General features: G+C 47.5%; 2 protein-coding genes across 2 annotated transcripts in view; one reads left to right on the top strand and one right to left on the bottom strand.

Moving 5' to 3' along the window:
• The window catches only part of LOC119406330 (WD repeat-containing protein 18-like), a 13,858-nt gene extending 10,121 nt beyond the window's left edge, over positions 1 to 3,737 (top strand). The window contains 1 exon segment of the mRNA XM_049419913.1: positions 3,074 to 3,737. Coding sequence (XP_049275870.1) covers positions 3,074 to 3,678 — 605 coding nt within the window. The 3' untranslated portion in view covers positions 3,679 to 3,737.
• Positions 3,738 to 8,343: 4,606 nt separating this feature from the next.
• LOC119371667 (chitin deacetylase 8-like) lies at positions 8,344 to 16,384 on the bottom strand. Its single transcript, XM_037642110.2, is given in 5 exon segments — positions 8,344 to 8,858; positions 8,860 to 9,073; positions 11,908 to 12,159; positions 13,936 to 14,121; positions 16,158 to 16,384. Coding segments are annotated over 5 exon segments (1,017 nt in total). The 5' UTR covers positions 16,370 to 16,384; the 3' UTR covers positions 8,344 to 8,705.
• Positions 16,385 to 17,197: the final 813 nt, after the last annotated feature.

Below are 17,197 nucleotides of genomic sequence, written 5' to 3'. Positions count from 1 at the left end.
ATTTTGCTGCTCCAAAGTGCTCCAAAACGGAAATTTTGCTGCTCCAACAATTGCTCCAAATCAGAAGTCCTCGGTAGCATCACTGGAAATGTTAATAGTGGTGTAATGGTTAACGTACAGTTCTTTTATTCTACAAGGGTGTACGTGAGGAATTTCAGTGCATGCTGGGGAAAAAAACATATTGAAATTTTAACAGGTCTTTCGCCACGCTCAAGACATACAGTAGTGCTTCAAGACATGTCTTTTACAGGACTGTAAGAATGTGAGAGCTGTGTAATGGGAAAGATTGAAAAATTAATCTTGGTTAAACGCACGCAATTCTATTAAGTTTGAAAAAACTAAAGCATTTCTTAGTCTATTTTCTCGTGCCTGATCATCACTATGCATTTCTCCAAGCACCTACAGTGCCATGTGGCTCTCGCCACCACTCCTTGAGCGTACATGTGTTTTCGTTTAATCTTGTGCCACTGCGATCGGTGAGGATGTTGGCTCTGGGGCACCTGGGGCAGTATTCTCAGATGATGACTTCGGGCGATGCTTTCATGAGATTACCGCCGAATTTGTCAGCATCTACAAGTGATACCCTTCCTGGGCCACTATCTTAGCACGGTTTTCACAATGCTAGCCTGCCATGGCGTCCGTACACGTTGCAGTGCCTCGCTAATGTAAAGGTATCTCTGAAGTGACCAAGAATACAACACTCCCTAAACATGATTGCTGGTGCATACATTGGTATACAATAAACCAGGACCTTATGGACGGATGAAACTGTGGAGATCAGAAAAGCACCATCGACAGAACTGTAGTTGCTGTGTGCGGCACCAATGCCTGGAGGCATGGAAGAACGAAGGACACGCAGCACGTTTACTCAACTAGCGCCCAATGACTCTCAAGAAACACAACGGGAGCGGGAGAAGATCACTCAAAGCATGTACAACTAAAATGATGAGTCCACGCCAACGCGACGGCTGTCTTTGCGACAGAAACAGATCCTGAAAGAACCTACTTTTGCTAACTGTGTCTGCCAAAGCCAATTTCAGGTGCAAAACATGTCATAGGTACCATCTGTGATAAGTGAAGTGTGCGTTTCAAAAAGTGCGCGAGAGTGACCAAAGGCGCCGGCGCAAGAAAAGAAAAGACGATGGCTGAATGTGCGTACGCGAGTTCTCGGGGCGACAAATGAAAAAAGAAGATGTGCACACAGGGCGCGTAAAGTTACGCAAGACGAATTTGTCCAATGAGGATCTTCCACGCGAGTCAGAAGAAGAGAACCACGGGTGCAAGCGGAAGAGCGAGCAGACGGGGCTGAGACGTGGCCAAGAGAAGAACATGACCAGGGCGCGGGGGTGGCGGCCGGCAGAGTTCCTGCATCGAGGCCGCTGCGGGCTCCCACCTGGATCCAAGGTTCAATCGTCTGGCTTCTTCTCAACGTCTGGCGTTGGCCAGGCACCCCTACGCCTCCTGCTCCCTCTCCAAGCGTCGGTGGACGAACGCCGAAAGGTCGCTGACCGCGATTCGCCTGACGCCACTGTCCCTCCGTGCGGCGCCTTCATCCGAGCCGAGCCTGAGAGTGTCCCAACCGCATCTTGCAGCATCGCCGACTACACGACTGCGTCTCTTCTGTGGGGCTACATGTACGGAACGGTGAACAGTCTTTTCCTTCCGAACTTAAACATTTATGCACTATTACGATTAGGCGTTTCATAATGAAGTACTGTTAACCTTCTCTATCTCGTGCATGTTTTGTTCCCTTTTCTATTAATTTCTCTCTTTTTCCGTTTGTTCAAATATACTGAGTGTTGTTTTTTTTTTTTTTTCCGGGCGCAAATGGTCTCGTTTCTCCTTCCCTGGATGACGGTTGTGTCATCCAGGTTTGCTTATATGAACCTACGCGAGAGCTTGTTAATTTAACAGCCTCGTGACACCATCTTTAGATATCAAGTACAGATCTTGGAGTTGGTGGCCATGCTTTTGCTGGCGGAAACTGGAAACGCATCATGGGCGTTCCTCTCCCTGCTTCATGTGTCTAATCCCATCGTCAGGGCAGGCTAAGCTGTGTGAAAAGTCGACGTGGTTGCTCGCCTCCACTCCATGGCCGCCCGAAATTATTAGTTTGCAACGTATCATACAGGAACGGTTCCATAACTGTGACATAACAGTGGATTTCTCAACGCAATGGATCCTATGGGAAGCTATGCTGCGTAGCAGGGGGCGGCACATTGGGCCCATGCCCCCCCCCCCCCCAGTTTGTTTTGCCATGGGGCACATCTTATTACAGAGCACGAAACGCGCTTATCTGCCCAGACCCCATGTCGGTTCAAGGAGGTGCCCCCCCCTCGGAAAAAAATTTCTGCCTATGCCACTGCATGACAGCCAGGAAAACGCAGCACTCAGGTACTTGATAGTGGAGTTGCAGTGTATTTTTTTATTCTTCTGAAATGATTGCCATTGTCTTGTGTACAGAGGTTAAATAACCTGTCTGAGTAACTTAGGTTGTGAAGAAACGCTTGGGACAGCAAGTGCACCGCTGAAGTGTGTATCGCCTTTGGAAATCTTAATGACAGTGACACCTCAGAACTGTAATGAGACATAGCGTTCTGTCTGTTGCTTTTGCTTGGTATGCTTGTGTTGTTCATTGTCAGACTTTTCCCTAGCAACAAAGGCATATTTTTGCAGCTCCACTTTGCAAGAAACATGGATTGTAATGAACAAATCAGTGGTTCAGAAGAAACATACATGAATACCTGGACTGTAATTAGCAAATGTGGGATTTGGATGGAAGATGCATGAATATACCACATTTAAAGCACCCCAGTTAAAGTGTCCTGGTTCTCTCGGGTTCCAGCACCAAATTGAAGCACAGCGAAATGAAGGGGTCATACGAGAACCTGGACATCTCGTGGATTCTTCCCACATACAGCAACTGAGTAGGCCGACGCCTGTAGCTGCTGCCTCTGATCTGCATGGTTTCATCTCCTTTGTTTGCAACACAGTGCACAGGAAGGCCAAAAAGCATGCCAAGGCCAAGCGTAGCAGTGACTATAGTATCTGCCTGTTTCATTCTCACAGGTAGCCCTGTACAAATGGAACACGGGCAACAAGCGTCCGGAGGCAACATTCCTCGGCCACGAGGGCAAGGTGACCTGCTTGGCGACGTCGCTGGATGGCCAGCTGATGGTGTCGGGCAGCGAGGACTGCACAGCACGAGTGTGGGATGTTGCCTCCAAGCAGTGCATTCACATCCTGCACCACAAGGGGACAGTCACCAACGTGTTGGTGGCGCCGACGCCCGCGACGCTGACGTCCATGCGGCCGTCGCCGCCTACGCTTCCGCTGGGCGTATTCAAGCGCACCACGCAGGCCGCAAAGGACCCAAACGGAGTTCCCGTTCATCTGGAATCCGGTCTGGCGAGCATGAGTCGCGAGGAGGAGGCCAGGCGAAATGCGTTGCCGCACCTGGACTTGGCCGAGGCGCTGCTCTCAATGTCTTCGTCATCTGCTGCGGGCGATGGGGAGGCAGATGGTGACGAAGACGAGGGCAGCACCTTCGAGGACGAGGAGGATTTGAGCAAGCAGGTAGCCTTGCTCAAGGAGGTGAACAAGCAGCTGTACAGTTACGCCTGGAACTGTGTTCTGAGGCAGCAGCAGACGACGGGAAGCGACATGTCGTCGATGTGACTCTGGGTTATCGCTGTGTTTGTGGGATTGGGGAATAAACAGTGTGATGTGTTATAATATATCACTGGCTTGCCTTTACTTTTGGCAAGAAATTTGTGCAGATTCAAGCGAAGAGGCATTGAACTGCACACTGTACTTTTAGTATGACGGAAAGCTTGCAGTCCATATTGCTAATCAGTTCTGCGGAAAACTGCAAGGCGGCAGAAGGGTTATGAAAAGGGTAATTGACGACCACCCATTGGTTAGCACAGAGCTACAAGAAAATCCATACGGAAATCCGTATAGGTTTCGTTATGAATAACTACTAAAACTCATTGATTGGATTGGTAGTATTGTGAAAATAGGAAAAAAAAGTGTTTTTTGTTAGAGCAAGTGCACACCTATCTCAGATCCAAGGAGGATGTCCTTATCAGAAAAAGAAAGATTGTGCAGGATTAATATTTGTGGATGCAATGCTAGCATATGCCACGTGACAAATTCGTGAAGTCCTTCTCTTCAGCTGCTACATTTCTGCTGTCAGTCTTGACACAAGGTATGTTTAATTAAAGTGCTCTTAGTGTCTCAAGTTGACGCTTATGTGCTTGATTTGTTCTTTTTAATATTAATAAGTGTATTTTAATATTGACCATATTAGATGCTGCTATTTCATAATCGGAGTGCACTGGTGTGACGTGTATACTTTTAAAGTATTTTTCTCCCTTTTGTATCAAGCCAAAACTGTCGTGAAGCTTATCATACTTCCTCCATGTGCATCAGGAAATAAGTTGCATTGGGGCCAACGTAAAAATGTTGAATGAGTGCAGTCAAGTTTACTATTATCACCATTATTCCATCATAAACAGTCTTGCAATCATCATCATTATCAGCAAGATTAAGCTTATTGAAGTTAGAGAATCAGTACTTTGTGGTAAGTAGGCACTTTTGTTGCCATGTTTTGGGCCTCTTCTTTATCAGTATAGCATTCAATGATTAGATTTGGGAGGACCAAGGTCCTCCGTAAGGCATTTGAATGATTTACCTAATGGACCGCCAGTGCACGCATGTTGGATGGAATAACTTTCAACGCTGCTTCTCACGTGGATGATTGCTAGGTATGGGCGAGTAGTAAATTTGACGTTTGAAGTGAATGCTGATTTGGTCGCATAATTTCGGATTGAATAGTATATATTGCATACTGCAAAGAAAAATGAGCATCTTTTTCATGACCCAACTAACTTGCGCAACATTTTTAATAACTGGAACTAGGCATGTGCGAATGTTAATCTTTTGGTTTAAGTTGGAAGAAACTTCGAGTAGTAGCGAAATTTGAATAGCAGTAGGGTGCTAGATAAGTGGTAAAATACGTTGTTTTAAAATTAACTATACTTATCGCATATAAGCCCGTATAACCTGCGTAGAGGCACGCATCCTGATGCACTGTTCAAGCTTTTCCTGAATATTTAACACACTGATATGCCCACATTGAAGAACCGCACGCGACGCCAGGTATACATTTAACCTTGAAGTGTGGCTTTGCCGCAGTGCAGATTTTTCCTGGAGAGCCCCACGCTGCAGTGGAACCATCTTTACAGGGGGTTACGTGTGGTCAGCTATACTATATTCGTTCATTTCGACTACTTCGAAATTTCGGATGATTTAAATACGCGTCAAAGCGAATTCGAATGTTCCAATATTTGTTCGAATGTTCGAAGCGCTCGAGTATTTGCCCATGCTTAATGGTTGCACTACTGGGCGTTTCATGCATATCTGACGTAGCATAGCAACCAGTTTCCCATGTGTCCGAGCCTGTCAGGTTACTTGAACGTTCCCTTATGGGAGCTGGTGCTTTCAGACAACATGCAACACTGCACAGCCTTCCACGTTAGGCCAGTTTACATCGTGCGTTACGTTGTAGTGGCCCAATCTTTGGAGGAATGTAACTCACTTGCCAAGTCATTATCGGCTTATTGCTGTCGCCTTCCTGCTGTTGCTAGACTTCAAGGGGTTGCCTCGCTCTACGCAGACACATACCATCTGGCAACACCTTTAAGAACCCTACGCGATGCTAGATTTCCATTTACCTTTGTATAAAAATGACTGCTAATGATTTCGGGATCTGTTCGTTTTTTAACAACGGAGCTGTTTAAGCTTGCGCTGGGTGCTGCAGCGTTTGCAGAAACTGCACCTTCAATCACCGGGTGATGACGTCACCATGCGCCGCCTAGCCACGCGTTAGAGAAGGGAAGGGAGGAGGAGCGGAGCAGAAATGCAGAGGATGAGAAGAAATCAATAAAACAAAATTTATTTGCAATGCGGGATTCGAACCCAGGTACCCACGGTCCGAAGATGAGCGTCGTAACCACTCGGCTGTCCAGGCACGCTAGCAGGACAAGCATTTATGGGAACCATATGACTGCGTTGCTATGGGTGAAAAAACAACAGAAAGAATAATCATGATAATAATAATATCTGGGGTTTAACGTCCCACAACAACGATATGATTATGAGAGGCACCATAGTGGAGGGCTCTGGAAATTTCGACCGCCCGGGGTTCTTTAACATGCACCTAAATCTAAGTACACGGGCCTCAAACATTTTCGCCTCCATCCAAAATGCATCCGCCACGGCCGGGATTCGATCCCGCGACCTTCGGGTCAGCAGTCGAGTGCCATAACCACTAGACCACCGTGGCGGGGCAACAACAAAAAGAAACAAAATGGACAGAAAGAAAGAGAGAGAACGCATAGCATAGTCGTGAATATTACGGCTTAGCAAAGGGGTGGGAAAGAGAAGCGTGGGTGAGGAGGAGGGGAAAGCCACGAGCTCTGCTGTTTCCTCAGTCTTCGCACCATTAGTGTGTAGCTGCTCCAGTTAGAACGCTTCCCCCCTGAGATGTGTATACCTAAATGAAAGTTTACCAGGCCTTCTTGGTTTACTAACTGAAGTTGTGGTTTCCAGAACATATTGTTCACAAGCCAATATGTAGAACTGTCAGTTTGGTATGTTCTCGGGTTGTCACCTCGGCGTTTTCTTTCGAGTAGCTTTCTTTCTTGGTTGGAGTCCCAACAGGTGGCACAAACACACTGGCACATTGTTTATTGATACTTGAGCACCCGCAAGGCCTTTTACAGAAATGGTAAGGCAGAACGTAAGACGTAGTGTCACATGCATACAAAATAAGTTAACGAAAAGCATAAACAGCAGTAGGTAAAACAGTGCATGCATTTTGTACAGTTTAGACGGTAGAATTCACAGTAACGACAGATTTACTTAACACTCATAGGCCAAAGTAGTACTCTGTGACAAGGAAAGTAGACATCTACTACCTTGAGAAAATTGCTGCATTTAAAGGCATCGTTTTGTGCGAGTGACTGTGATATATACATACTGGGCCAACGTCTTGGAACGCTGGTTTGGCTGATACATAGACCGCTTATAACGTAAGTCGCCGGAGTCGCGAATATCCGCACTATAAGCGGTACCGCACTATAACCAAAACAACGTTTTTGAAAGGTTGCACGTGTGCGAGACATGACGAACAGGCAGGCGCGCGATTCCGACTATCGAGGCATGCGACTGGGACGTATGTTTGCATCTGCGTACATTTGAAAATGTTGAACGGTTAGCGTCCGCGGACCTGCGGTGGCGACATAACGAACGCGGAAAAAATGCGCCGTCACGGGAAGTCGCCGCGGTATCGCACTGCGCGTGCGCGATGTCGAAAACGGTGGCGACCACAAACCACCACTCGAGAGTTTCACACGCACGCCCGCGTTTTCGTTAAAGATGTAAGTTCACCCCTTCTAAATGCAACAACTGCAAAATGTTCATTGACTCGGCAGCAAACCGCAACTTCTGTAGTCCGCGGCCGCCGACATGGCAGCTAGCGCTTGTTAGGCCTAGCGTGCGCGTTGCAACTTGGCATGCCGTCGCGAGAAGCTTGCCCTGACAACACGGAGATCGGGCGTAAAAGAGATCGCACTCGCGAGCTAAACCGAGCGCATCACGCGTGAAACGAAGTTTCGGTTCGCGGTCGGGAGAACAGCCGCGGCAACTATCCTGAAAAAAGTATTTCAAGCTTGTAAGTCCCGCCTGTTGGTGGCAAAGGCGAAAGCGCAGTCGCGTCTCAAAGCATTGTTACTTGCGGGGGAATCGAGGTTCCACGCGCGATATCAGCGCTCTACGACGAAGCAACTATTTTCCCGACGGAGGACAAACAGCGGTAACGCGCTCTTGATGCGGACGCGGGCACCCGTACGTAGCGGAGCGCGCATGTCAAGCGGCCGAAGGGGCAAAGGCTTCTCCGTCGGCACGCACCGCTCCCCCTCCCAAATCACGCACCCGCGCCGGGCTGCTGCCCCCCACCGCCGTCCTTTTTTTTTTCTTTTTTCTTTCTCCCCCCCGCTCCTTGTTCGTTCGTTCCGCGTCCCATCCTCCTTTGTAGCCACGTTGCCGCTCTCTGCCCCCCGGCGCATCTCCGCTGTGAAGCACGCTCGCTCTCTCACATCTCTGAGAACGTTCCGGCAGCCGCATTATAACCGGTCTTTCATCTCGGGGGACTGCACAATAAGCGGTATGCGTATACATGGAGCTCTATGGGAGGGTAAACGGGAGTCAGAAAAAACCGCGTTATAGCCGGTACTGCACTGTAAGCGGTTACGTTATAAGTGGTCTGAGCTGTATTTAAAATAGTTAAGTGCACCGATTTCCCACGTCACAAATTGTCAGGAAACGGAATTTTCGTCTTTCATACATTGTCCACAGTTCCAACATTAGCACACTTGCTGCCCTGTGAGTATCGGTCGGAGAGTAAAAGCTTGTTCGGACATAATGGCTTCACACGATGAGATACTGGTGACTTGGGAATGGGACCGTGAGACAACGCGTCGGCGCCGTGTGCCACCTTTGTCTAGCGTTTCCCTCCTTATGAGGGTACCACAACAATAGTACCACAATGGATAAACATCCACTTGTGTCGATGTTGGTGTGCATCATATTTGCGACAGCTTAGTTGTGATACTGCCAAGTATTGTGGGGACACAGCACATTTACAAATCGCCCAGGGGGTTCCCGACCCAGGGGTAGTTCTTGGGGCATCGGGAACAAGTCCTCATGTAGCGGTCGCCTCCTAGCGGCGTCTTTTCGTAGCCACACTTTGTTTTCTTGAAACAGCTGTTGTGCTTGACGGGATCGACGTCCGAGGCACACGTGCTGAGCGTAGGTTCCCAGCGGCTTCGGGTCTTGCATGAAGCGCAGCACTTCTGAGATGGTCACGAGGTAGACGTCGTCCTTCTGTAGTAGCCATTCGATGAACTGCAGGTAGCCCTGCTTGCGTGCTGCGTTCCGTAGGTAAGCCTCGTGAAGGAATAGAGGGAACGGAGCCCGGTTTGTCCCGTAGAAGTCTTCGAAGTTGGACCTGCGTAGAGGCATAGCGTCCATATGCACTGATCAAGTTTCTCTTGAATATTTGTTGCTCGGAATATGCCCATAGTCATGTTTCATATAGAGGCTGGAAGATTTAATGGGCAGAGGACTTCAGTCAAACTCGGACACAACCAACACCGTTGTGGTCCAAAATGTATTTGCTATTTCAGCACTTTGTTTTAACTGAACTTGCGCTGAAAGCAAGCTATAAGGAACTGAGCTTCTGTATGTTTTCCGTATAATTCTTGCAGAAGATATGCATGGATTTATCACAGATTCCTTGGAATTTTATAAACACTTCTATGAAAGACGTTGCAGAATTACCGGAGTGCACACAGAACATTCCAGTTGAGAACATTCCAGTTGAGTGGACTGAGTGAGATGTTCTGGATGAAAGCTACTGTATGGGGTGTTTCTTTATCGGCAGAACATTTCTTGATCATTCGTGGCATGTAGTGATATTGTACTCCTTGAATAATTCTGCGGCTAAGTGCGCATTCATTTAACGAGAAACCAAAGTGAATATTTGGTTGATTAACGCAGTTTCACTCATTGCCTTTTATACTTTACACCAAATATGTCCAATACGAACATAGCTAGTGGCTTTGAAAGTATATTGTACACTTGAAACAAATTCCAAGGATGACGCCATTTTGTAGACGAAATTCCATTGTTTGCAACATAGTGCAATGGTGTTTCAGTTACTATCCAACTCGACTGCATGAGAAAGACTTAACAACTGTGCATATATTTACCACAAGTTTGACAGCCCTTTTCCCAAAATTGGTGCTGCAGTTTCAAAATTTGTTGCAAGAGGATATGCCTTGTGAAATCACCGTGTTCATTTTGTACATTGGGATGTCTGCACTATGGGCTTTGAAAGCTGATGACTGAATTTTTAAAATGATTCTATTACGCATTTTCACTGACGACTAATCCAGTTTAGTGAGTAAATTGGTGCTATATTCTAAAGACCTGAAGGCAACTTTTAATAGCAGATTCTTATTGGGAGATGTACGACAACAATACTACAATTAGCTAATCCAGTGCCACGCATCACTACATGCATCTGACTTTATATATGGCATAAATTTATTATTTGTTTCTTAACTTTGGAAATTAATAAAGTCAGTGTGGAATATAATATTTTGAGGGGCCCTGCGGCATATATCTAGGCTATCACAGGATGACGTTACTATGATCCTGTGTTACCTCAGGAATCTCCGGCAGCGACAACTTCTCAAATCTGTCAAGTGAAGCCGACGCACAAAACGAGCATTTATTTCGTCGCCATCAGCGCACGCGGATCAAACAAAGGGAGTGTCAAGGGGGCGATTAGAGTTACTACAGTAACACTTAGAGTTACGACAGTAACTATAAGGAGCCATATGCTGTAACTCTAGGGGCGATGTGCTGCCAAAATTAAACGTCGCCACGATTAAGGGCCCTGAGAACGTTCTCTTCTTTTCTCCATTGGCTGATATACTTCTTGCTGCGTAGCTCGGGACGACATTACGGAGGGGAGAGAAGAAAAATGATTATCGACATAAAGTTGTCACTTCTATATCCACTGTAATAATATCTGGCTTACGTGTTAGCAGGAGTTTTGACAACAGATAGGCAGTGTTTTCTATGTTAAAAAAGTTGCAGGGCCGCTATTTATAGCCTCCGAGATTTCCAGCCCGATTGAACGCTTGGGTTTTGAAACTGGTTAATTCAGGCAGAAACTAGTGGCAAATTATGAATATAATGCGTTTTTACAAACTGCCGCGCCGTGAACTAGAGCTCCTACTACGATTCCTGGAACCAGTACCAACGGCGCCGGCAGCGAACAATACTCCTGGGAGGGGCATTTCTCTGCCTCTTTGCGGTGGGGGGAGAGTGGGATGTAAAGGAGAGCTGGGGGAAGGGAGGTAGCAGGACTGGAAAGCATGCACCCAGCTTCCGCCGCGGTGACGCTTGACGTCACGGCCGTCGATGCGCAACTCCGCACGCGCTGGCGTGCAGCCGTCGCGCGCTCACAATTCTGCAAAAGTACAGTCAGTTCAAAAATACGTGAAATAAACACTGTTCATCGGAACAATCGCGTCTCCCGAGTGGAATTTTGTGTTTTCGTCATTTTCCCGCTATTTTTGTTGAGTATCCCTTTAACATTTTGATAACTGCAAAATAAAAACTCCCTGTATTTAAAGGGACCGGCAACCAATTTTTATGGTACCTGTTTTCCTTAGCGAAACGGAAAGCTTACCGGTACGAGTATGTAATCACGGAATGGCAACGTGGAAAACGCCATGTAACATTATTATTATAATAAAAAATTTTCGATCTGCGGTGACTATAAAGTCGATACACACAACACATGCTGTAAACAGTGGGAGGAGAGCGCGAGAGCGGTTCGTATTCGTGCGCGGTGATTCGCTGCACAGAATAGAGTGGGGATGGATAATAATATACATACTCCAATTTTGAGCGCTAATTATAGCGCACCTGAAAGCATCAGAATACGTACATCAAAGTGAACGCGACTCCATAATCCAGCTTCAAGTCTCCTTCGCTAGGCTGCGCGACATACCGTTTTTTTTTTTTTGTGACTTTTAAACGTAATCGCAAAATGGATGCTTGAATCTGTCACTATAATTCACGGTATTTTCATTTCTACCAGGATCTAATCACATGTTCTAGCCAGTTGTCGGTCCCTTTAATGTTCGTCCAGCAAGGTTGTTTCTTCAGTTAACCGAGTTCTTTTTTTGTTTTTTTTTTGCTTTCTTCTGAGCTTAATCGAACACCAACCAGTTCGACATTCTCCATGTTCACTCGAAAACCCACCTGAAGTACTCGAAGGTGTCGTTGGCCGTGGTTGGCTGCGTTGTACAGGCATCCGCCATTGCGCACGGTACCTCCTCTCCCGAAAGCTCCCGGAAATGTACATTCAACGGTACAATCCAGAGTCCTTCGTGGGTGTCGTTGGGGCACGGGAACACGTTGCAGCGGTGTCGGAATCCGTAGTCCATTGTGTATGGGTAGGAAGGGCTTTCAGATCTGCGCCTTTGGCGGGGGTGCACAAGGGTGCAGTCGTACCTGCGCGCGGATATTGACGTATTTCGTTATATCAAAGGGACACTAAAGAGCAAAACGATTTTTCTCATATTAGTAAAGTACGCTTTCACGATACCAGAAACACCACGCTTGCTGCGTGGTGTTTCCGTGATTTGATAGTGGTAGTCTACCACTATCAAATCATGAATGGTAGTCTACCACTATCCCTCAAGAGGAAGGTATATAACAGCTGCATCTTACCGGTACTTACCTACGGAGCAGAAATCTGGAGACTTACAAAGAGGGTTCAAGTTAAAATGAGGACGACGCAGCGAGCGATGGAAAGGAAAATGCTAGGTGTAACCTTAAGAAACAGGAAAAGAGCAGAGTGGGTCAGGGAACAAACGGGGGTTAAGGGTATCATAGTTGAAATCAAGAAGAAATGGGTATGGGCCGGGCACGTAGCACGTCGGCAGGATACCGGCGGTCATTAAGGTTAACTGACTGGATTCCAAGAGATGACAAACGCGTGAGGGGGAGACAGAAAATTAGGTGGGTAGATGAGATTAAGAAGTTTCTAGATATAACGTGGCACCAGAAAGCACAGGACCGGGTTGATTGGCGGAACATGGGAGACAGGGGCGTAGCCAAGGGGGGGGGGGGGGGGGTTCAACCCCCCCCCCCCCACCCCCCGAAATTTTTCAATTTTGCTTGCGTATATAGGCACGCACACATACATACGCACGAACATACATAAAGTATGGTTGAACCCCCCCCCCCGAAAAAAATTTCTGGCTACGCCCCTGATGGGAGAGGCCTTTGCTCTGCAAAGTGGGCGTAGACAGGCTGATGATGATGATGATGATGATTCTTAGAAATGGCGCAAAAACTGTACGAAGGGGGTTGTAGCTGTTCACACTAACGCTTTAGAGATGGAAAAAAGAAGCATGCCGAAGCGTGCTTAGTTGCAAGAAGGACTCAAATTTACGGCTGGCGAAATAATAAAAAAACACTGTGAGAGGAAAGTGTGAACGATAAAAGGCGCGTTCATGTAGCCTCCGTTATGTGTTTGGCTGTGGCTCAGTGGGCTAAACGCGCGACAGCCATCGTCGCTGACCGAGAGGTCATGGGTTCGACTCCCGTCAACGGAACTTTTTGTTATAGTTTTTTTTCTTTGCCATCTGATGGTGTTCGTTTTGCTGACGTACTTCCGTGACGGAAATACGTCATGGTGGAACCCGGCATACAACACTTTCGTGTTAAAAAATTGCAGGCGACCCTAATACTTGACTTAGGCGTCTGGCAGTGACACTCGCAAAGCGGCGTTCGTGCGGCCTGGTGTATTTCTAGGATTAACATTGCGTTTCGTCGCTCTGCCGAAGTGAATCTCGGAGGCCACGTAGAAAGAAGCGCGTGGTTAAGACCTGCTCTGCCAGGTGCCACTACGATCCAAGCTGCTCACAAGAAAAGCGTCTGCTCTTTCCGTGAACTCAATTAATTTTCGTTAATTATCCTGACAATTAATTCGCCCTTAAGTAAACTTATACTCCGATATCATATGTAATCAATATTACTTGTAACTTGAACCAGAAACATCTATTTCGTACCAGTTCTATTTTTTAAAACATTTCCAGAACATTGGGAAAACCGTAAAAGAGTGCTCGACCGGAAATGCTTAGAAGAGACAGAAGAGTGTCGCTCGTTGCTCATACGCCACTAATCCGGTACCAATTACGACGAGAACTGACGGAAGAATAACGTACGGGAGAGAGAGGGGGGGGGAGCCTCAAAATAAGTTGCATAAAAATGGGTTCCTACCGGAAATGCTTTTGTAGCATGCGGAATCCTTGGTCTCCCCCCGTGTGCAGGAAGGGTCCCCTGACTCCGGTCACATCGGCAGCTGACACGTTCGCGAATGTATCCATCATGAGCTTTTGGTCCAACACCTCCCGCTCCCATTGGGTGCTGTTGATGGTCTGCCAGTAGGTCCAGTTGGTTCGGTGGCTGCGCAAAAAAAAAGAGGAGAAAAGTGCTCAGCTCGAGAGGGAAAACTTGCAGAAAAAAGTGCGCGCGCGTCAATCTCAGAGTCGCAGTGATGTCAACGTATGCAGACTTTAGTCGCATTTGTGCCCACGGCGGGGTGGCGGGTGGGAGCTCGTTCAATATACAATGCGATTCCTTTTTCTCCATAAAAGAATTTGGCATGCTATTGCACACGGCTGTTAAAAGCTATGACGTCACGGTGAGCTAGTGCAGGAACCTCAAGGTGGCGTCGCCACCTGTGTTTCGCTTTTGCGCGTTTTCTCGTTTGCCAAGAGTCTTCTCGCAGCAACGGCGCGTTGCCGGAGCTAATCGCGGAGGCCACGCATGGCGGTAAAAATGAACAACGTTGTGTTCTAAGGTTGCCACGGCGACTCAACGTAGCCAGTTTCAGTACATTTTTATTGAGCTAATATGTGTCCAAAAAAAAAACAACAACTTTGAAATCATCAACGTCGCACTGACACTTTACTTGAGGAACAAGCTGCTGAAGCTTCGCCTCGCAATTCAAAAATGAAACTTTACCCACGTTTTCTTATCTGATATTGGACCCTACAATGACGAAATTAACGACAGTACCGATTTAGACTCACGAATTGTTCTTTGAAAACAGTATAGAGTATTTTATGAGTCTCAATTGACTTAGTGTTTCGCCTTAGTGTCCTTTTAAACTGCAGAGTGCAGAAAGACAACCTGATGAAGCCGACAGACAATGAAGGGAAGGAAGGTACAGCTGACATTACTTGTATGTTTTAACCGTAGTATTTTAATTATGACATAAATGGAAAGGAGTTAAAGTGGATGGAAAATCAACTTGCAGCAGGTAGGGACCGAACCTACAACCTTCAGATAACGCGCCCGATGCTCTAGCTGCAGCAGCGGTCTCTTTCCCATCCATTTTATTGCGTATTTATGTTTATGTAATCGTGGAAGTGTCTATCGGTTTCAGTAGGTTGTGTCTAACGAAGAAACAAGCCCTCGATCAGTCCGCCCTCTTTAGTGGATCGTGTAGAAAGAGAATATAAACTCTATTCACAACGATGGATCAATAGCCTAAACAGGGAAGAGAGACAACGGCGGGGCTCGCAACATAAAGGAGATATATAAATAAAAAGAAACACTTGTTCATCATGACCTTGGTCATATCAGCTCCGTATCACGGAATGCTCGAGGCAGTTCCCGGTATATTAACCTGAGAAGGTGACGTAGTGTTTGCCTCCAGTGAGGCAGATAAGAAAAAATGATGCCGAAGTCGAGTACCTCCTGCGACAGGTACTTGACTGATACTTCTGCGACAGGTATATGTCACGTTCAGATGCTGTCTCTTTGAAAAACAAACACTTGTCTGTCTGTGGCATCACCATTGGTTTACTTTGATGACCACTTGCGTGTCGTGATTGATTTCGCGTGTGGGTCAGTAGTTCGTTGTGCGCTTACACGTATTTGAAGATGCGTTGTAGATTGTTTACGACGGAATCGTATAAATTTAGGAGGCCGCGCCGAGCCGATTAAGTCGGGGTACCTCTGTTCCCGTTCGGTACCGGTGGGTGCCCGAGCGCACTGAGAGTCGAACGCTGTACTTCCCGTTCTAGAGGCGCACACAACACACGAACACCACTGTGTATATATATATATATATATATATATATATATATTTGTGTGTGTGTGTGTGTGTGTGTGTGTGTGTGTGTGTGTGTGTGTGTGTCTGTGTGTGTGTGTGTACACCACTGTGTATATTCTGTTGTATATTAAGGTGAAAACCTTTAGACAACTTATCAAGCGCGAAAATTGACCGTCGGCGTCAATGTGCAAAATATCATCATCTCGCGATGACGTCATCATGACTTCACAGATCGCCAAAATTTCTGGCGTCGGTAACATAACGTGACGGGAGTTTTTTTTTATTTTCCAGTTAACTTCCCTGCATTCCCGCATAACATTTCACCGTGTGGCTGTTTAGGAGTGCTGGTGTGTGTGATCACTCTGTCCTTTTCACCCACCTGATCGAGTGCAAGGCGATCTCGTTGCCCCACGAGTGTAGTTCGTTGACGGCCGCGTAGTCCGTGTACTCGTGCGACACGAAGAAAGTGGCCGAGATGCCGCAGCCGTTGTGCCTGTTCTTCCTGCGGGAACCCTCGAGCAGCTCGCGGTAGAATAACATGTTCGTCTCCGTGACGGCGTCGTCGAACGTCAGCATCACGAACTGCGGCATCTGGTCCGGTCTCAGTCCGGCCGGTGGCTTGTCGGACGCGCATGCGCAGTGCGGACGCACGCATACGGCTTCGTTGCAGTCGTCGTTCCAGTGGCGGCGCAAGGATTTTTTTTGTGGGAGCGGGCCACCCGCGTAAAACGATTCCCTTTCCGGTGGCAGGGTGGCGGGAAACTTAGTCGTCAGCAAGTCCCTTTCCGAAGGAAAGGAGGTGGGGAACTTAGTCGTTAACGAGTCACTTTCCGGAGGAAGGGAGGCGGGGAACTTATTCGTTAGCGAGTCCCTTTCCGGAGGAAAGGAGGAGGGAAATTGAGTCGTTAACGAGTCACTTTCCGGAGGAAGGGAGGCGGGGAACTTAGGCGTTAGTGGGTTCCTTTCTGGAGGAAGGGAGGCGGGGGACTTGGTCGTTAGCGAGACCCCTTCCGAAAAGAGAAAGGCGGGGAACTTAGTCATTAGCGGGTCCCTTTCCGGAGGAAGGGAGGCGGGGAACTTGGTCGTTAGCGAGTCCCTTTCCGAAAGAAGAGAGGTGGGGAACTTAGTCGTTAACGAGTCACTTTCCGGAGGAAGGGAGGCGGGGAACTTGTTCGTTAGCGAGTCCCTTTCCGGAGGAAAGGAGGCGGGAAATTGAGTCGTTAACGAGTCACTTTCCGGAGGAAGGGAGGCGGGGAACTTAGGCGTTAGCGGGTCCCTTTCTGGAGGAAGGGAGGCGGGGAACTTGGTCGTTAGCGAGTCCCTTTCCGAAAGAAGGGAGGCGGGGAAATTAGTCGTTAACGAGTCACTTTCCGGTGGAAGGGAGGCGGGGAACTTATTCGTTAGCGAGACTCTTTCCGG

This window comes from Rhipicephalus sanguineus, chromosome 10, assembly GCF_013339695.2.
Source record: "Rhipicephalus sanguineus isolate Rsan-2018 chromosome 10, BIME_Rsan_1.4, whole genome shotgun sequence".
In the NCBI taxonomy this organism is placed as follows: Eukaryota; Metazoa; Arthropoda; class Arachnida; order Ixodida; family Ixodidae; genus Rhipicephalus; species Rhipicephalus sanguineus.
This window is presented reverse-complemented; position numbering and strand designations above follow the sequence as displayed.